The sequence below is a fragment of the Phyllopteryx taeniolatus genome, chromosome 12 (genome assembly GCF_024500385.1).
Source record: "Phyllopteryx taeniolatus isolate TA_2022b chromosome 12, UOR_Ptae_1.2, whole genome shotgun sequence".
NCBI lineage: Eukaryota > Metazoa > Chordata > Actinopteri > Syngnathiformes > Syngnathidae > Phyllopteryx > Phyllopteryx taeniolatus.
Genome location: NC_084513.1, coordinates 7670175 through 7688899, shown reverse-complemented (window position 1 = coordinate 7688899; position 18725 = coordinate 7670175). Strand labels below are relative to the sequence as shown.

The 18725-nt window shown below is 39.9% G+C and overlaps 2 protein-coding genes across 8 annotated transcripts in view; one reads left to right on the top strand and one right to left on the bottom strand.

The window, feature by feature from the left end:
- glsb (glutaminase b) overlaps window positions 1-13185 on the top strand; it is a 41878-nt gene extending 28693 nt beyond the window's left edge. For 3 of the 7 annotated variants that reach the window (XM_061793455.1, XM_061793460.1, XM_061793461.1), the window contains 4 exons: window positions 8664-8725; window positions 9858-9934; window positions 10959-11022; window positions 11900-13185. In XM_061793455.1, the coding sequence (XP_061649439.1) occupies window positions 8664-8725; window positions 9858-9934; window positions 10959-11022; window positions 11900-12047 (351 nt within the window). In that variant the 3' untranslated portion in view covers window positions 12048-13185. Of the gene's footprint in view, window positions 1-168; window positions 4920-8663; window positions 8726-9857; window positions 9935-10958; window positions 11023-11899 lie in introns of those variants that run through there. The other 4 variants (XM_061793457.1, XM_061793456.1, XM_061793459.1 and 1 more) reach the window with 4 other exon arrangements.
- A 490-nt stretch (window positions 13186-13675) lies between these two features.
- Window positions 13676-18725, bottom strand: part of stat4 (signal transducer and activator of transcription 4) — a 35436-nt gene continuing 30386 nt past the window's right edge. The window contains exons 41-47 of the mRNA XM_061793496.1: window positions 18315-18450; window positions 17957-18089; window positions 17746-17885; window positions 15640-15819; window positions 14545-14605; window positions 14263-14338; window positions 13676-14191 (exon numbers count right to left, since the gene is read on the bottom strand). Of these exons, the coding sequence (XP_061649480.1) occupies window positions 14072-14191; window positions 14263-14338; window positions 14545-14605; window positions 15640-15819; window positions 17746-17885; window positions 17957-18089; window positions 18315-18450 (846 nt within the window). The 3' untranslated portion in view covers window positions 13676-14071. The remainder of the gene's footprint in view (window positions 14192-14262; window positions 14339-14544; window positions 14606-15639; window positions 15820-17745; window positions 17886-17956; window positions 18090-18314; window positions 18451-18725) is intronic.

Sequence of the window (18725 nt, the reverse complement as noted above, 5' to 3'; positions counted from 1 at the left end):
TATATTTGTCTGATTGTTTGATGATCTTAAACATTAAAGTGGGGAAACTATTCAAAAATATAAGAATTTGAGAAGGGGGCCAATGCTTTTTAATGGTACTCTGCATACGTACATACAGTGTATTTTTCTATTCGTACACTAATTTGTTATTCATGTGAATTGACACAGCAGCAATTCTTCGGACCCATGGACTATGAGAGTCTCCAACAGGAGCTCGCTCTGAAAGCCCCCCTTTGGAAAAAAGTCTCACCCACCGAGTCGCATCAGGATACCTCCACCACTGTAGTCTATAGGATGGACAATGTCAGCGAATAGTACATACGTACATACAGTGTGTTTGTGTGTGTGTGTGTGTGTATGTGTGTATATATATATATATATATATATATATATATATATATATATATATATACATATATTATATACAATTCATATTTATGTAAATTGGAGGACTATTTATTGCTTGTGAAGCAGTTACTGCTGTCTTTTATTTGTGATGGGGATATGTTACTCAGTTTATTTTTCCTCCCGATCCGCTAGCTGCCTTAGTGTGTATACAACCTTGTAACTTATTACATACCCTTTATACAAAGGCTACGGCCTGATTTGAAACCAAAAGTGCGTGCGTGCGTGGCGTGGCGTGGTGTGGTGTGGCTGTGGATCAGTAGGTAGAGCAGGTCGTCCAGTGACCGAAGGGCCACTGGTTCGAATCCCGGCTACGACTTTCCACATGTTCAAGTGTCCTTGGGCTAGACGGTGAACCCTAATTTGCTCCCAGTGGGCCTGGCAGCACCCTGCATGGCAACAGTCGCCCATTGGTGTATGAATGCGTGTCTGAGTGGGTGAATGTGAGGCTTTGTGAAGCGCTTTGGGCACTGTGATGGTGTAGCTAAAGCACTATATAAGTGCAGTCCATTTACCATGTGTAGCTTTGGTGCAACCAGCTTTAAGACCAGGGGTGGGCAACTTAAGGCTGAGCATTTAAATTGTCAAGGGTCCTGTAATGTTTGTTGAACTTTACCTTTTTTTTTTCTTTCTATAATTGGTAAGTTAAAATTTTTTTTTTATTTTAATATATTTATTACATGACTGGTTAGTTGATTTATTTTAAGTAATATAACAAAAAGACAGTAAACATACACACACACACACATATATTATACATACAAACATTTAACAAATTGTCAAAACAAACAAAAAACAGATTAGTAGAATTACACATTAATTTATTAAACAATTTGTTAATGAAATAATAAATCATAAAATTAATGAGTGAAAAATAATTTTCCTTAAAATAAACTGACAGTCATTTATTACAAATAATCCAATAAATACATAAGTCAAATCAACAATTTTACATGTGCATTACTTTTTCTATGTATTAAATAATTGGTTTATGTTGCAATCATTAAATTAATTATAAATTGAAAATAAAACGAGATTTTTTTTCTTGTTTCATGCAAATGAAACTACTTTTTTTTTAAGCCTGACCCATACCTTCATTGTTCTTCCAATCTCATTTTGGCCGATGAGAAATCATACAAAATGGCTGCCCTTCTACAGTTGTGTGACGAGTTAAGAAAGTGTTTGTTAGTGTTGTCAGTCAGTGCGATTGAGCTGCAGATGTAAAACATCCTGACAGCTCCAGTTCTCAGTTTCACGATTTAGTGTACTCCACTTGATCCTGTTCTGAACACCAAAGCTACCTACTAGCTTCGCTCGTGCTACTTTATTAGCATGAATGAATGTAAAATAGATGGACAGTCTATTGATATGAAAACAGGGCATCTTGACACGTGTTGAAAAATATATTCTGCTGGCTTTGTTTGAAATATTTTTTTAATGGTTTATTAAATATACCAAGGGGCTAAAGAGGTGTGAGAATTTTTTTTATTTTATTTTTTTTATGGTCAGTGAGTCACATAGACCCGTGAACATTTTTGCTGTAACAACGAAACAAACGTACCAGGGAGGGTTCAGGCCGACGTTTTAAATCTGTTTTTTGGGGGAATGTTGGATTTAAAAGGAACACTTGAGTCCGTGTGTGCGTGTGTGTGTGTGAGGGTGGGTCTATTGTTTTTCAAACGAGACTACAGGATACATAAATGACGCACGCTATATCAGATTGCTTGACAATTCAATAGGAACAAACTAATCTCTAATAAGTGACCTAAGCACAGTTATACCCAGGCAAAGTTCTCTTCAAGCTGCTTAACTCTTGACAACGTTTTTAAAGGGGACATATTATGGAAAATTGACTTTTTAACTGATAGTTGGGTATTAAGAATGTTTTTGCATGGTATAGTTTTGGCCACTTGCTCCAGAAGTGTTTACCAACCTTTACTGAGTCGTGGTTTCTAATGTAAAATATGCATTTTAGATTGGTAAAATCTTAATAACTTGTTGCAGTTTACCCACAATTACACTTAGCCATCTAATAGGCGAGCATTTGACTCATTTACTGCCGTGGATGTTTTTATTCATCAACTGGAATCCATCCGTTTACAGCCACTGCTTAATATATTCGTCAAGTACGTTTTTCAACCGGTAGGTGTGGAGGAGCGTCTCAGCCAGCTTGTCCGTGAAATTCAAGTTTGTAAACGACTAATGACTAAGATCCCTGTAGCTGGTGGTGATCCATGGCTTTGGATTTGAGGAAAGATTTTGAGTAGGAAATAAAGATTACGGGCTGAATTTTGCCTTGTCCTGTCTATTAGGACGGTGATAAATGCCAACACGTTGGAAGTTGAACAAGTTTAGCCATCTCACTCAGACACGGTATATATGGTATAAACAAAGTATGTGCAGTGGTAGAAGTGTGTCGTAATCATGGTGAGAAAGTGATGCATTTCATTGGGTGAATGGCGAACGCCATGTAAAAAAGCCACACTTGAGCCATGCAGCAAGTCACTGCGTGTTAGTTTTATATCTGTAAATAAACGATTGTTTCCATTAAAAAAAACTTAGCAGTCTTATTTTGCAGTTTTAGGTGTCACAAAAGCAAAATAATATTATTGTCAAAGTAAATGTTCTGCTTGACATGTTTCTTTTCACCCAAAAAGTTCATTTTCTCTGCTTTTTTTTGTCAGAAAGCTGTGTTTTTGCTGTACCCAACCCGTGTTCTACTGGTGATAACTAAAGAACAGGAAAAGTTAGAAACAAACTTTTTTTTTTTATCTGGTGAAAGAAGAGAGTCTACTCTTTTCTTTGTGATCAGTTTGATGCTTATATACTCACAGAACACTGTAGTCTGTGAGTCTTTAAAGATCAGTCAAAATACTATAAAATGGAAGGCAATATGGAGAACCAGTTCAGGGTGTACCCCGCCCTCCTGCCCGATGACAGCTGGGATAGGCTCCAGCACGCCCGCGACCCTAGTGAGGAGAAGTGGCTCAGAAAATGGATGGATGGATGGCAATATGGAGAACTTCTTTGAAAACTGCTGGCAGTCAATGAGTTAAATGTTCTGTGTGACACTGTTGCTGGCATGGAAAGATGAGTAAAGAAGTGTTTTGTAGTAAGCAAATAATAGTAAAATTTCCCGTGGCACACCTGATGATCTGTCACAACACACAATTGTTCCGCGGCACAGTGGTTGGGAATCACTCGTCCACACTGAGTGGAATTCGGCAGCTTGCTTCTGAAATTCTCCTGCCACATAATTTGTCTCCTTTAAGGGGAAAATCCCAATTTTAGTCGGATGTCCAGTAGTGCCTCTAGTTAAGTGTTATCCTCAAATGTTTATAGTGTCAACTGTCACAGTGGGTCTTTAATCTCGCTCTACTGGGACTGGGAACGGGAATGTCGTGAACGTCACCTCAGTGGTGCTGGTTTTTACTTGACTTCAGTTAAACGGCAATAGCTGCTGCTGCTATAGTGCAGTCATGACTATATCAGGTTGTGAGGTTTTTTGCTGATGCTTGACTGTTGTGGGAGTTTTTGTGCAGTACAAATTATTCCAAAAGCCTCTGTGGACAAGTTCCATAGGACTTCGTTGGGGATGTATTAGGGATTTGTTTTGTATTATTATTATTGCTTGTATATAAATAGTTAGCTGTGCAACTAAATGACCAGGTCAATCTTTTATAAGCTCCCTATTTCTGAAAATGTGTCTGTGAGCGAGCCCTTCTAGATTTTGCTGGACTGTAACATGGTGAGCAGCGGTGCATTTCCATGAAATAGGGCCACCCCCTAAAAACTATTGGTTTTCAATTGTAAAAATAAACAAACGCACGTGTCCATTAATTCAGGGGTTCTGAAATGTTTCAGGGCCAGGTAATTATAACACCAATTAAACATAACTTGCTTGATAAATGAATCAGCAGACTGACTGTCTGCTAATGAACTACTGTACTACTGTTGTTTTCCTCTCATTTGCATGGCTAAACCTCCAATTGGCCGATTGGCCAACTCATTGCAACCAATCAGCATTGATGATTCAAAAGCAAATCACTGTGACCAGCGAGATGCTTCTCAATTATTATTATTTTGCTTGTGGACTTGTCACTGTCACTGTTTGCATGCTCATTTTTTTGTATGATAAATGACAATTATGTAAAATCACCTCATTGTAATGTACATCATTATTTTTTGTTGATTTGTGTCTGGGGACATTATTAAATGTATGAACATTAAGTGTGACATTGGAAATGTAAGGTTTTGAAAGTAACGATAATTGTTTTTAAAAATATGATAAAAATTAAGAAATTAACTATTGAACCCTACATTTCCAAGTTGAACATTGTTTTTTTGTTTTTTTGTCTTTGGATTTCTTTTCTCTGTCAACATGAGTGTAACGCTGTACATTACATCACCATAAAAAACAATTAACTGTTCCATCACGTTTGTTTCTTTCACTGTGATAGTATATATGTGCTGTTGTAAAAATCCAATAAAGCACTCCTAGCTGTTCATCCTGACATTTTTAGACTTGTCTTGGGTAACTGATTAATTAGATGTGTTTTCCATGGTCATCGAAATTAGTGGTCCTGTTGCAGTTTTTGTTAATGGACAGTACACACTTGGACAGGGGACAGACAGAGACAAGAGAGAACAAACAGCAATAATAAATGACAACAATGCCCGCAAACACATGTTTTTTGGAGACGAAGGGGGGCGCAAGATAGCAACGCCTGCTGGTATTTTGTTTAGCGGAAACAGAAGAGGGACCGCAAAAACCAAATGGCAAAAGCAACACCTGCTAACATGTAGTTAGAAAGGGAGCAGACAGAGAGAATAAACAGCAGTACCAAAAGGACAAAAAAGCGCAACAACACCTGCTAATATGTGGTTTCAGGGCCACTGAGAGAAGACAAAAAAAACAAGACAACAATAGCGACCACAACATGTTGGTACTTGGTTTGAGAAGGGTTGGACACCAAAAAGAATATCAAGACAACAAGAATAGCAACTGAAGCATCCTTTAGTATGTTGTTTGAGCGGTAACAGACAGAGAAGAGGAAGAACAAACAGCGATAGCAATGGACAACAATGACTGCTAACTTGTAGTTTTTGGACGGGACCGAAAGGGGAGGGAAAAAGCGACAACCATCGCAGTAACACTTTGGAGCGTGTATTTGGAACGGTGACACAAAAGAGAACAAACAGCAAAAGCAAACGACAACAACTGCAATGCCTGGTAATACAGTGGGAATCTTATTGATGTTTTATATATATATATATATATATATATATATATATATATATATATGTATAAGCAATTTCTCAGTCAATTATTTTTCTCGTGAGTTGCGAACATAAATTTGAGATACGAGCACTGGATGGTGGCTGAAAACTACGAAATATGCAGCTGTTGCCAGATAGTGAAAAATTATTTAGAAGCTTCAAGCTATTTATTCCCAGTTGAAGTTTACGGTAAAAGTAAACCTAAAACAGGAAGTCACTGATTGTGTAGTGGTACACTTGCCTGACTTTGGTGCGGGCAGCGTGGGTTCAGTTCCCACTCAGTGGCGGTGTGAATGTGAATGTGAGTGTGAATGGTTGTCCATGTCTATATGTGCCCTGCGCCTGACTGGTGACCAGTTCAGGGTGTAGCCCACCATTTGCCCGAAGTCAGCTGGGATAGGCCCCGCGACCCTAACCAGGATAAGCGGTGCTGAAAGTGGAAGGATGGATAAACCTAAAACAAACAAAATTACTCCTTGTATTTTTAAAACCACATAACTTGCCTTTTACGAAAGTCAGCTAGCTTAATCCTAACACACAATGCAACATGCAAAAGACTAGCTAATAAAACTAACATTGATCCATCCATTCATTGTCTTCCGCTTATCTGAGGTCGGGTTGCGGGGGCAGCAGCCTCAGCAGGGAAGCCCAGCCACTTCCTCTAGCTCTTCCGAGGGGATCCCAAGGTGTTCCCAGGCAAGCCAAGAGACGTAGTCTCTCCAGCGTGTCCTGAGTCGTCCCCGGGGTCTCCTCCTGGTGGGACGTGCCCAGAACACCTCTCCAGGGGGGCGTCCAGGAGGCATCCTAAACAGATGCCCGAGCCACCTCAACTGGCTACTCTCAATGCGGAGGAGCAGTGGATCTACTCTTGAGCCCCTCCCGGATGACCGAGCTTCTCACCCTATTTGTAAGGGAGAGCCCGGATACCCTGTGGAGGAAACTAAATTCGGCCGGGATCTTGTTCTTTCGGTCACGACCCACAGCTCGTGACCATAGGTGAGGGTAGGAACGTAGTTCGACCAGTACATCGAGAGCTTCGCCTTTCGGCTTAGCTCCTTCTTCACCACAACGGACCGATACAAAGTCCGCATCACTGCAGACGCTGCACCGATCTGCCTGTCGATCTCCCATTCCATTCTTCCCTCACTCGTGAACAAGACCCCAAGATATTTGAACTCCTCCACTTGGGGAAGGATCTCTTCCCCAACCTGTAGAGGGCACTCCACCCTTTTCCAACTGAGTACCATGGTCTCAGATTTAGAGGTGCTGATTCTCATCCCAGCCGCTTTGCACTCTGGTGCGGACCACTCCAGTGAAAGTTGGAGATCATGACCTGATGAAGCCAACAGAACCACATCATCTGTAAAAAGAAGAGATGCAATACTGAGGCCACCAAACCGGCCCCCCTCTATGCATCGGCTGTGCCTAGAAATTCTGTCCATAAAAGTTAGGAACAGAATCGGTGACAAAGGGCAGCCTTGGCAGATTCCAACCCTCACTGGAAACGAGTGCGACTTACTGCCGGCAATGCGTACCAAACTCTGACACCAGTCGTACAGGGACCGAGCAGCCCGTATCAGGTGGTTCGGTACCCCATACTCCCGAAGCAGCCCCCACAGGACTCCACGAGGGACACAAGTCCACAAAACACATGTAGACTGGTTGGGCGAACTCCCATGCACCCTCGAGGACCCTGCCGGGCTCCATGGGTGCAGGCCTTTGAGCCCCACCTCCATGCCTGGCTCCAGAGGGGGGCCCCGGTGACCCGTGTCCGGGCAAGGGAAACCTAGATCCATTTATTTTGTTTGTCATAGGGGTTTTTGGAGCCATGCTTTGTCTGGTCCCTCACCTAGGACCTGTTTGCCATGGGTAACCCTACCAGGGGCGTGAAGCCCCTCAAGGAGAGGACTAACATTGATGTTCCCATAATTATAAATCTTTAAATCTGTAATCCACAACTTTTTTTGGGGGGGAAAAAAAATAGTCATTTTTACCCAAGCCACGACTAGAGGAGATGACACAATGCTGATTAAACCATTCAGATCCGCTAATATCTTACTGTATTTGTCAGTATCTTCTTTTTTAATATTTAGTGAATGCCCTATTCATTTCCCACGCTGGCCTGGTTGGTGGCGCACTGCAAATGATGGCACGGAAATGGCGCATGTCCTTCAAAACATAGTAAAAATGTTGTAGAATCACAAATAAGGGCCATAACATGCATTGCCTACATCATATTTAAGTTGAAAGTTACATACTGTACCTTTTAAACAACTCATATTTGAACACAAACAGTAGCAACACATGTAGACAGACAATTAACAATAGTCACAATATTCGTTTATTCTTTATCCTCAGTGAAAAACGACTGATATTACTGCAGTTGAGTTGCCATAGTCTTCTGTATTTCATCACCAAACCTACAATCTTTGTATTGTACAGCCCTCAAGTGGCCAAAGAGTGCTCACCCGAATGAGCAGCACTCATTGCATTCAATTTAACTGTTATTTTTGTATGTTTTCATAAAGTATAGTATTGTAGATTGCTATTTTTCTTATTAAAAAAACGTCACAACATTTTTTGTTGGCGTTTTATGGGGGGGCTGGAATGGAGTCATGGCAATTCAATGGGGAAATATGAAGTGTTTTGAGTTACAGGCGTGGCCATGGTGAATGATGAATTAAACTTGTAAGTCAAGGCACCACCATATGTGGTTTTTAGAGGGGACAGATGACAAAACGCAAGAACAACACATCTAGTATGCAGCTGCAGAGGGGACAGACAAGAGAAGAGAGGCAACAAACACAAGGAAAAAGCAATGACAAGATAGCAATAGCATTAGCAAGACCTTCCCAGTACATAAGAAAAAGTAATCAGCATTTTTGAAGAGCTTATAATAACTTTTCTAGCTTCCTAATAGGGACACAAGTGAAGAAGGTCCTAAAATGACCAATTGCGACTGTGGTTTGTGTCTTCAGGTCAAGTCTGTCATTAACTTGCTGTTTGCCGCCTACACAGGAGATGTCTCCGCGCTGAGGAGGTGAACCACAGTGTGCACACACACGCATGCTTCCTTTTTAAAATCATTCCGTTATGTGGGTCAAATTGACCTGCATGTTTTAAAGTCGCATACTCTAAATTTTAAAATTTTGACCCGCTATGGTACTACAGTGGCTCCACCTACCAGAAAACAAATTCCTTGTGTTTTTTAAACATACTTAGCCAATAAAGATGATTCTGATTCTGGAGGTTGAGTAAATCCAGATTTTAAAACCCCCTTGGTCAAATTGACTCGCATAGGCTTACATTTAAAAATTGTAGATGTTCAAACCTCTAGGTCAATTTAAACTACATAATAATAATAATAAGAAGGAATAAAAAGATGTTCAAACTCTATGGATCTAATTGGTGCGCATATATTAATGTTTAAAATTTTATAATTTATTGTTTATTAAATTCATTTATTTTATAAATATTTATTTTCAAACATGAAAATAATTTAACATTTTTTTTAATTGAATTTTATTGCAGCTTTTCATAACTATACTTAAAACCATGCAGGTCCAATTGACACACGGGTTTAATACAAAATTATATATTTTTGCCTATTATTTTATTTATTTTTTAAATGTACATACATGGACAGTACTCCTGTCCATACATGCTATTCATTCATTCATTCATCTTCCATTCCGCTTTATCCTCACTAGGGTCGCGGGCGTGCTGGAGCCTATCCCAGCAATCTTCAGCGGGGTACACCCTGAACTGGTCGCCAGCCAATCGCAGGGCACATATAATCATACAACCATTAACACACACAGTCAGACCTATGGGAAATTTAGAGTTTTCAATCAACCTACCATGCATGTATTTGGGATGTGGGAGGAAACCGGAGAAAACCCACACCCAAACTCCACACAGGCTGGGCCGGAATTTGAACCCCGGTCCTCAGCACTGTGAGGCAGATGTGCTAACCAGCCGCCCACACATCAGATATTAAATTAATTAACCTGGAAGTGAAAAGTGCCGATGGGAATATCTAAATGTATACTGTAAGTGGACAATTTATTTTCAAATCCTATCCACTCATTCCAGTTATATGTCATACACATGCACCTCATTTCAGCCCATATGCCAAAAGAGGAGGGTTAAACAAACATTTTTGTGTGCAGGTTTGCCTTGTCATCTATGGACATGGAGCAGAGGGACTACGATTCCAGAACAGCCCTCCATGTGGCGGCAGCTGAGGGTAGCGTGCCCAAATCTAACTTATTATTTTCATCATTGTTTAATGTTTTGTTGCCTTAAGCATGTAACAACCCATTTGACACTGGAGAAAGGAACTAACATTGACATACCAGTAGAGCGCAGTCCTCAATTAAGATACCAAAACCAATGAAATGCAAGCAAGACACATGCCTTTCAAATGTTTAACAAAAGGCTAAGTGCTTAACAAAAGGTTAAGTGCAAATAACATGAACTACCGTTTTTGCTAAATACAATCAATTATCAAATTCAACAACAAACAAAGCCTAAAATCACCAATTGCGGAGGAGCATCGTAAGCCATACATTTGCATACAGAAAAACATCTTACTCAATTTAGAATTCTGGATTTTTGCCAGCAGAAGACTATATTTACTGTATACTAGTTAATTTGTAACCGACCCGTCCATCGGGGGTGAAAGATTTTAGACTAGCCAAGTCAATCCTCAGCCTTTAATTTCTCATATATAATGCACATTTTTTCCCCAAAAAAATTGTCAAAAGTCAATAGTGCGGATTATACATGGGTATAGGGGTAAATGGAAAAATGGTAGGTTAATTGACAACTCTAAATTGGATGGATGGATGGATGGATGTTTCGTCTGGCCCTTCGTTTTCTTTAAAGAATTGTACCTATCTTACAAATTCTGCCTGGGTAATCGAACATATGAGCACAACTGTGTGTTTTCTAATTTAATAAATAAAAGTAGGGCTGTGAATTTCAAAATAAGAGCAAGTAAATTTAAAAAAGTATTACGTGTTCAAATAAAGTGCTTCAGAATAATTATTTTAAAAAAAGTAACAAAATACTGATGTTTTGATCATACGGATACAAGCAAAATCATGCAATGTAAAAATGCATTGTACATAGGTAGAAGGGTTTTCCAGAATTTTTAGGTCAACTTTGGGGTTGTGTATTATACATGGGTGAGTATTATATACGAGAGATTACGGTAAACCCCCTAGAGAATGCCGTTTAAATGGCTGTGACTGAAATTGTGCTTCCAGGTCACACAGAGGTTGCGCGTTTCCTGCTGGAGGCCTGTAAGGTCAACCCGGTCCCCAGAGACAGGTGGGTGACGATGGGAAATGCTCTGTGTGCCACGGCTTGTATTGGGAAAAATATTATGCAAAAAAATAAAAAAATAATACATTCAAGCACTTAAATGAGGTCTTTCTAAAATGGAAATAAACTGTACAAAGAAAAAACAAAACCACTGGACCTTTTTCAGCAACTAAATGCTGTAAATGAAAATATTTGTATTTGGGAATATATATATATATATATATTTATATATATATATATATATATGTATATGTGTAATGTAATGTCTTTGTAATTTTTGTTAGCATATCAATTGGCTCAATTGACTTCGGAGCAGCGTTGCAAACTTGCTGCCGGGCAAACTTTTTCTGTCCCTGACTGCAGTTGAAAGCCAGTTTGAGAAGCTTTATGGCTGTCACTCTGCTCCTACGCGGAGTCCAATTTATGTTTCCATGGCAATTTTCTTGAAACAAGATGTTATTGACATACCACACAGCAGAAGGCCTGTAACTACCACCATTAATGAAAACACCGAACTCCTCGAACAGGTGTTGGCGCAAAGCTCGATTCAGCAGATGCTTCAAAGAGTGAGGAATCTTTCCCAGAACCGACTTCAGGCTGTTCAAAGGCTTCAAGCTGAAGATTATGATGGTCAATATGATGGTCAAAAAGTCCTGATGGCCTCTCGTATGTCTGAATTATATATGTGTATATATATGTGCCATACGATTGTCCGGGGTGTACCCCGCCTCTCACCGAAACGCTGCTGAGATAGACTCCAACTCACCTGTGACCCTAATAAGGACAAGCGCGATTGAAAATGGATGAATATTTTGTTTGGTTTTTGCTTTACAAGCATTTTCCATTACAGTGCTTAACAAATGTACTGCACTGCTGTGTACAGGTGGGGTAACACACCGATGGACGAGGCCGTGCACTTCGGCCACCATGACGTGGTGGCCATCCTGCAGCCGCACAGCGACAAAGAGCGGCCGGCCGACGACTCCGGCGACAAGGAGAGCGCAGAGAAGAGTTTGGACAGTCTGCTGTAGGAGGGCCAGTCAGTTTTGCCTCTGGTTTGGACACTTCACTTTCAGGCTGCATATTGCCGTGTGAGTGGACGTTATACATTACCTTTAGTATGTAAAGAAGCGTATAAAACCTGAATATGTCATCTATTATTGCAGTTGGAATTGTTCTGTGTTTTTGGTGTGTTGAGCATTTTCTCACTGTGGTCATTGCTGTGTGTGAAAACAGAAATGTTGATGAATTGTATTACCGTTGCATATTTGTTGAGAAGTTTATTGGAATTTTGCTGTTTGATGAGTGGTTTTGTCAGGATGAGTTTTTTTTTTTTTTTTTTTAGAGCATTCTACCTATTTATCAACTCACACGAAGAAGAATGTATTTGAAATATATTTTTCGGTATGACTTGAAGAGCTCTTTTCCAAAACAAAACAAAAGCAGAAAAAAACAACAACTAATGCCATTCATTGTATATAATTTTAACTTATGTTAACTCAATTAACTTTATTCAGACTAAAATTGAATTGTTTACAACATTTGGGTAAATAATTTTTTTAAAGGATTTCTGGCGTTTTGGAAAAGAACTCCACTTGCAATAGAGGTGACTTTTTATGATGATGTACAACTAAGATGTTAGATGGATTTATTTTTTCGACTACTGATTATTTTCTGTTTTTGTGAAGTGTCATTTGAAAAGAAATGTAAAATGGCCGCCATGTCATCCCAAGGTAAGTCGGCAAGCACAATAACCCGCAACTTGACACATTCCATTTTCGCAGTAAACGAGCATACTGATAGTCACATCTTTGTGGTTGTATAAAAAGTTATTACGAAAGTTTACAAAATGCTAATCCCAGTATTCTGTGGTTATTTTACAAATGTTCCAAAAATGTAAACCCACAGAATTCCTTTTAATTTGCAGATCAAATTGACCAGTTTAAAATATATATATATATATAAGGTTGCTTAAGATACAAATTTAATTTGTTCTGTGACCATGCTCATTTTTCCCCATTGAAATGACAAAAATGTAACTAATCCGTTCCAGCCCCCGCCCCCAAATGATTTTATAAGAAAAATTGCACTCAACAGGATTGTACTGTATAAAAACACAGTAATAACATTTGCTCTCCACAAAATAAAAAATGCGAGCACAAAACACAACTGTACCTAATGTATTGTCCTTCGTGTTGTATTTCTCTGGGGTCTACTGGTGTTTGCAAACCAGCTTACTGGGGCATTAGCAAAACCGATTGATATGGTCTTTCCACTGCAAGGAAGCCAATATGAATTGACGGTGGCTAGATCTTGTGAAGTTTGCTGCCCCCATCTCACTACCCCTTTGGTAGTTCTTTATTACTAATCATTCGTAATATAGGTGTGACCAGCAGTGTTACTTGCGTATTACAAGAACTGCCGTCAAAGATTGGTCATATAATATAAGACTTGTTACCATGACGACTAGAGGTGGCTACTTTTCAGGGCCAGAGTCTAAAAAAAGGGTGCGGATGTACAGTAATACAGACAGCCCTGCTGCGACTAGCGAAAAACCACACGGGATATTGACGACCCTCTGAAAATGATTCTTCATTGCCTACATTAAGAGTTTCAACTGTAACCCTATATGACCCCAAAACACTTCATCATATCAAACTCATCTTAAAACTTTATCTTTCAAAAAAATGGCTTACAGAGGATATGGTTACAAAAAATGCACATACACCTATGACGCCATAATTTCTGCTAATGACCCGGGCTAAACTTAGGTCTCCCCCAAACATACAAAGCTTGTCTTTTGATTGAGATGCATCACATCAACATACTTCTTTGACACCAATGACTTATTTCTTATTATACAGAACTTCAGTGGCATCTTGTGGCAATTTAGACATTACAGAAAGCGACCAAAACCAAAAAGACAAGTGAACTGTGACTAGGCGGGGATACACGGTATTTTCACCTGTGGAAGCAGCACTTCTTCAAGTCGCCTGCGAACGACTGGATCCAGGCATGTGGTGCATGCAGCGAACACGTCACCAAATGCACAATCCTATTCATAAATATCTTGCTTCAAATCTTTTCCGATGGAGCTGAAGTCACAAACTTGATATTGCTCGGAGAAGGACAGGTCAAGGAGATTCAAAATCTCCACCTCTTGGCAATTGTAGTCCTGTGGGAAGACAAACCGAATGAGATTGTTTACAATCTTAAAAAAGGGGGATGTAGGGAATTCAAACTCACATCCGTGCCAGCCATTGAGGGGAACATGTCCACCATGGGCATGTGTGGTGGTGGAGAAGGGGGAGGCGTTGGCATACTGGGGGGGGAAAAAAAACAGCAATATTTCCACAAAGAAATTCAGCTTTTTTTTTTTTTTTTTTATGTTAAAGGCTACGGTAGGTTTCATTTGGGTCTGTGAATGTCCGTCAATTCACATAGAACCACATCGGTCTGTACACTCACATATAACAAAAGACAACGGAAATATATACAGGATATACTGATATACTATATCATACGTACTCTGTCACATTGAAACGTTTTCGTTGCAAATAACCAGGATCGGGTTTAGGTGCCATCTTACCTGCACAGATAAGACATTTACATACATTTTGTACACATTGATACACTACAGTACACAACTCACAAAAAGTTGGGAATATTGCCCTTTGGGGTGAAGTTTCAGGATGAACCCAAAATGTACGCTAACCTTTACACATGACCTTCTCCAAACTGTTGAATTGACATGTCCAATTGTTTCTGTACTTTTTGCACAACGTGCTGTTCTCTAACATGGAGATGAACAGCGAAATTCACAACCCGTGTTTGATCCATAACCATTTCTAAGGACGTCCACCGTTATGCCTTTCTGTGACTCTTCCAGTCCCTCTGTATCTCTGTTGCCCGCACCTGATGACACTCTAAGCTCAGTGGCCACCTCTTCCTGTCTGATGGTGAGCTACTGTTGCGCAATTGTCAGGCGTCGTCATGGTCTTATGTCAAAATATGAACAGCATGATGTAGAGGACTCTTAAATAAATAGCATTTCTAATTGAACCAGGAAACACATTGGTCCATTTAGGGGTCAAACACCTGTTATGAATTTTGTGTTAGAGGACAGAAAGAGGACCACAAAGTACTGAAACAAGAGGTGCAACAATGAATCAATTAATTGATACCTGATCGATCATCGCGTTAATCGACAGCCTAATCGATTCATCATTTAGAGCTCGTTTAACTTAAAATCGTCCAAATCCTCAAAATTTCAACCTCTTAACAGTGAATATTATCAGATTCCTGTAGCCCTCCATGAAAGTGGACTGATTCTCTTTGTGTTGAATCAAAATAAGACATTTGAAAACATCTGCTTTTACTTTAAAAAACAATGATCAATAGTTTGCCTATTTTCTGACGCGTTACAGACCAAACCAGTAACTGAATCATAATCAGTTAATGTTTTTGCATTTTCTGCAATGTTAATCTGAAATAATGTCCTGCTTCTGAATAGAATTTTGAAGGTTCATGCTGAGATTTCACCCCAAAGCCCAACATCCCAAACACTGGTTTCAAATGAGCTACAAACATGTTTACTAAGCAGAATGAGATCATTGCGCATACCAGAGCGGATGTAGTAGCGTCTGAAAGCAGCGTCTTTGTCCACCTCCGGGTAAAGATAGAGCAGAGGATTCCTTCGGATGTTGCCCTGAACTCTGGGGTTGAAGTCGTAAATCATGTTGGGCATCGGAGTGTTTGCCAGCTCCGTTTTAGTGTAGGGCTCAATCGAGTGCACTTGGGCTTCTGAAGATACAGACGGTAACTTTTAGCTGGCGAGTTAAGGAGCAAAACAGCTCGCTTCACCGTCTCCAAGCTGATGAAATGTCAGAGCTTCTCCGAGTTGTTGTGCGTGTCCTCAATTAACACAAACACGGGAACGTTAACTGTGTATTAAGCAGAACCTCAGTGGCACACGTTATTCAGCGAACGGCAACGAATATTTGATTGACAAGTGAACGGCTCGTCTTCAGCGGAACAATCACACAGACGCTGGGTTTACAAGAACGTCACGTCATCGATCAAGGTGGAGGTCCGTCGTCTATTCAGCACAGCAGTTTGGATTGTTTTTATACATTTATAAAAAAAAAAAAAAAAAAAAAAGGGATCCAGATCACAGAGTAAAGAAAAATAATTGAATAGAGAAACAAGAAAGGAATTATAATAATAAAAATAATGATTTAAAAGCGGCCCTTATTTTTTATGATTTCAGAGGAATTAAAAAAAAACACCAATATTATCATACATCGTGATAGTTGTTGGGAAAAAAATGTTTTCAATCGTGACACGCTTAGGTATCGCTATCGGTCCTGAAATACCGTGCCATTCAAAAGTATTTGCACCTTTTTCAAATTCTTATTTTTTTTTGCATAGGTTCCCCACTTTGTTTAAAATCATCAAACAAATTAATATCAAAGATAAGCCATGTAAACATAAAATGCAGTTTTTAAAGGGAGATTTGATTTATTATGAAAAAAAATATATATATATAGTCAAAGCTATCTGGCCCTGTGTGAAAAAGTAATTGCTCCCTAAACCTAATAACTTGTTGGGCCATCCTCAGCAGCAACAACTGAAATCAGCTGTTTTCTATGACTGGCAATGAGTCCTTCACATCTCTGTGGAGATATTTTGGCCCACTCTTCCTTGCAGAATTGTTTGAATTCAGGAACACTGGAGAATTTTTAGTCTTTTTAGTCTTGCCAGAGCATTTCAATCAGATTCAAGGTCGGACTTTGATTAGGCCACTCCGAAACCTTCATTTTTAAAATTACATTATTTTTTCAAAGGCCATTCAGAAGTTGACTTGCTGGTGTGTTTTGGACCGTTTTCCTGCTGCAGAACGCGCTTCAGCTTGAGGTCACAAACTGATGGCCAAACATTCTCCTTCAGGATTTTCTGGTAAAGTGCAGAATTGATGGTTCAAATCACAGCAAGTTGTCCAGGTCCCGAAGGAGAAAAGCAGCCCCAGACCATCAGACTACCTCCATGCTTGATTGTTGGTATGATGTTCTTTTTTTGAAATGCTGTGTTACATTTTCGGCAGATGTAACGAGACACACACCTTCCATTGCATTTTATGTTTACATGGGTTATCTTTGTCTGATATTTACATTTGTTTGATGATCTAAAACAAATTGGGGAAACTATTCCCCCCCCAAAAAAAAAAAAAAAAAAAAAAAAAAAAGAAGAATTTGAGAAGGGGGCGAGTACCTTTTTATAGCACTGGAACACATCGGTCTAGCTCCATCCTCAAAACATAGATTTCAATAAGGCTAAAAAAAGAGCGTGTAAAAGTAGGTGGTAGTTCTTGGGGTACTCTAACCAATTTAGTATTATTACCTTTTTTAAGACAGTTCTTGTAATACACAAGTAACACTGTTGTTCACCTACATAACAAATGGGGTTTAATAATAAAGAAAGACCGATAGTATATAGTGGTCTTGTATACGATCGTATGGAGCAGTGATTTCCAACTACTGTGCCTTTGAGATTGTCAGGCATGCTGCGGTAAATGATTTAATTTCACTTAATGGGTCCCAAAATTATTATTTACTTACTACAAATAATCTTTGTTCATCTAGCTATGCCACCAACAGGTGGAACCATTAAATACGCTTCCACTAGATGGCAGAAGGTACATCAATAACCTGTGTATCCACCAATGCGTACCTCCATTATAGTGTTCCACCCAGCTGATGGAGATGGCACCATCTTGGTTGCTTTCACTGAAGCGGAGCAAGAAGGTGCCCGTCTTTTTTTCCTGTAACAGCTCCTTAATTTTCTCTCGGCTCACAAAGCCCATGATGGACCTAAAACAAAAAAACCCACTTGGAGATATTGATAAGTTGGCTAATTGCCTATTTGTAGTGAGATGGTTTACCCGTCGCGCCACAGGTCCACCAAGTGCTTTTTGATCAGATCCAGAATTCCGTCCAGCCAGAGCCACACATTTCCATTTTTTTTACAACCGGCCTTGGAAAACGAGTTCCAGTTGACAAAACCGATGGGATCCTCTGTGGAGAAAGTAGCGGCGACGTTCCATCATTTCAGACAAATTAACACCAATAGGCAGACTGGTGGGACTAGTGGTTGGTGGTTGTCTGTCTCGAAATGTGCTTTATGATTGACTGGTAACCAGTCCAAGTTTTACCCTGCCACTCACCCAAAGTCAGCTGCGATAGCCTCCGCAATTACAGATCTGTTTTGTGGTGGTCTTATAGTGGTCTTGTGTCTCTTACCAACAATTTTGCCTCTGAGCATGGTGAGTTGGTTTTCGTCAAGCTGTCGTTTTCCGATGGACAAAAATTGCCAGCTCAGAAGCTGGGACAGGTGTGGCCAGGACAGCAGAGGAGGGTCGGAAAATAGCGACAGGTTCTGAACACAACAAAAACATACAACAGTTTGACATGCTTTTTCGACAAAATGACCTGAATCTTAGCAGAAACACCAGACTCCAATAATTCAGTTGAATTGGTCCACTAACTCAAGTTTAGCGCACTCTGATGATTCGGTTGTATCAGTTCCAATTAGCAGAATCAGTGTAAACACAACGGACTCAGTGTGGTGGTGTTTGTGGCTCTGATGTGAGATGCTGGCAAGCCACCAGTCTAGTACTCAGAGGTCTTGAGCAGGAACAGCAAGGGTCCGGA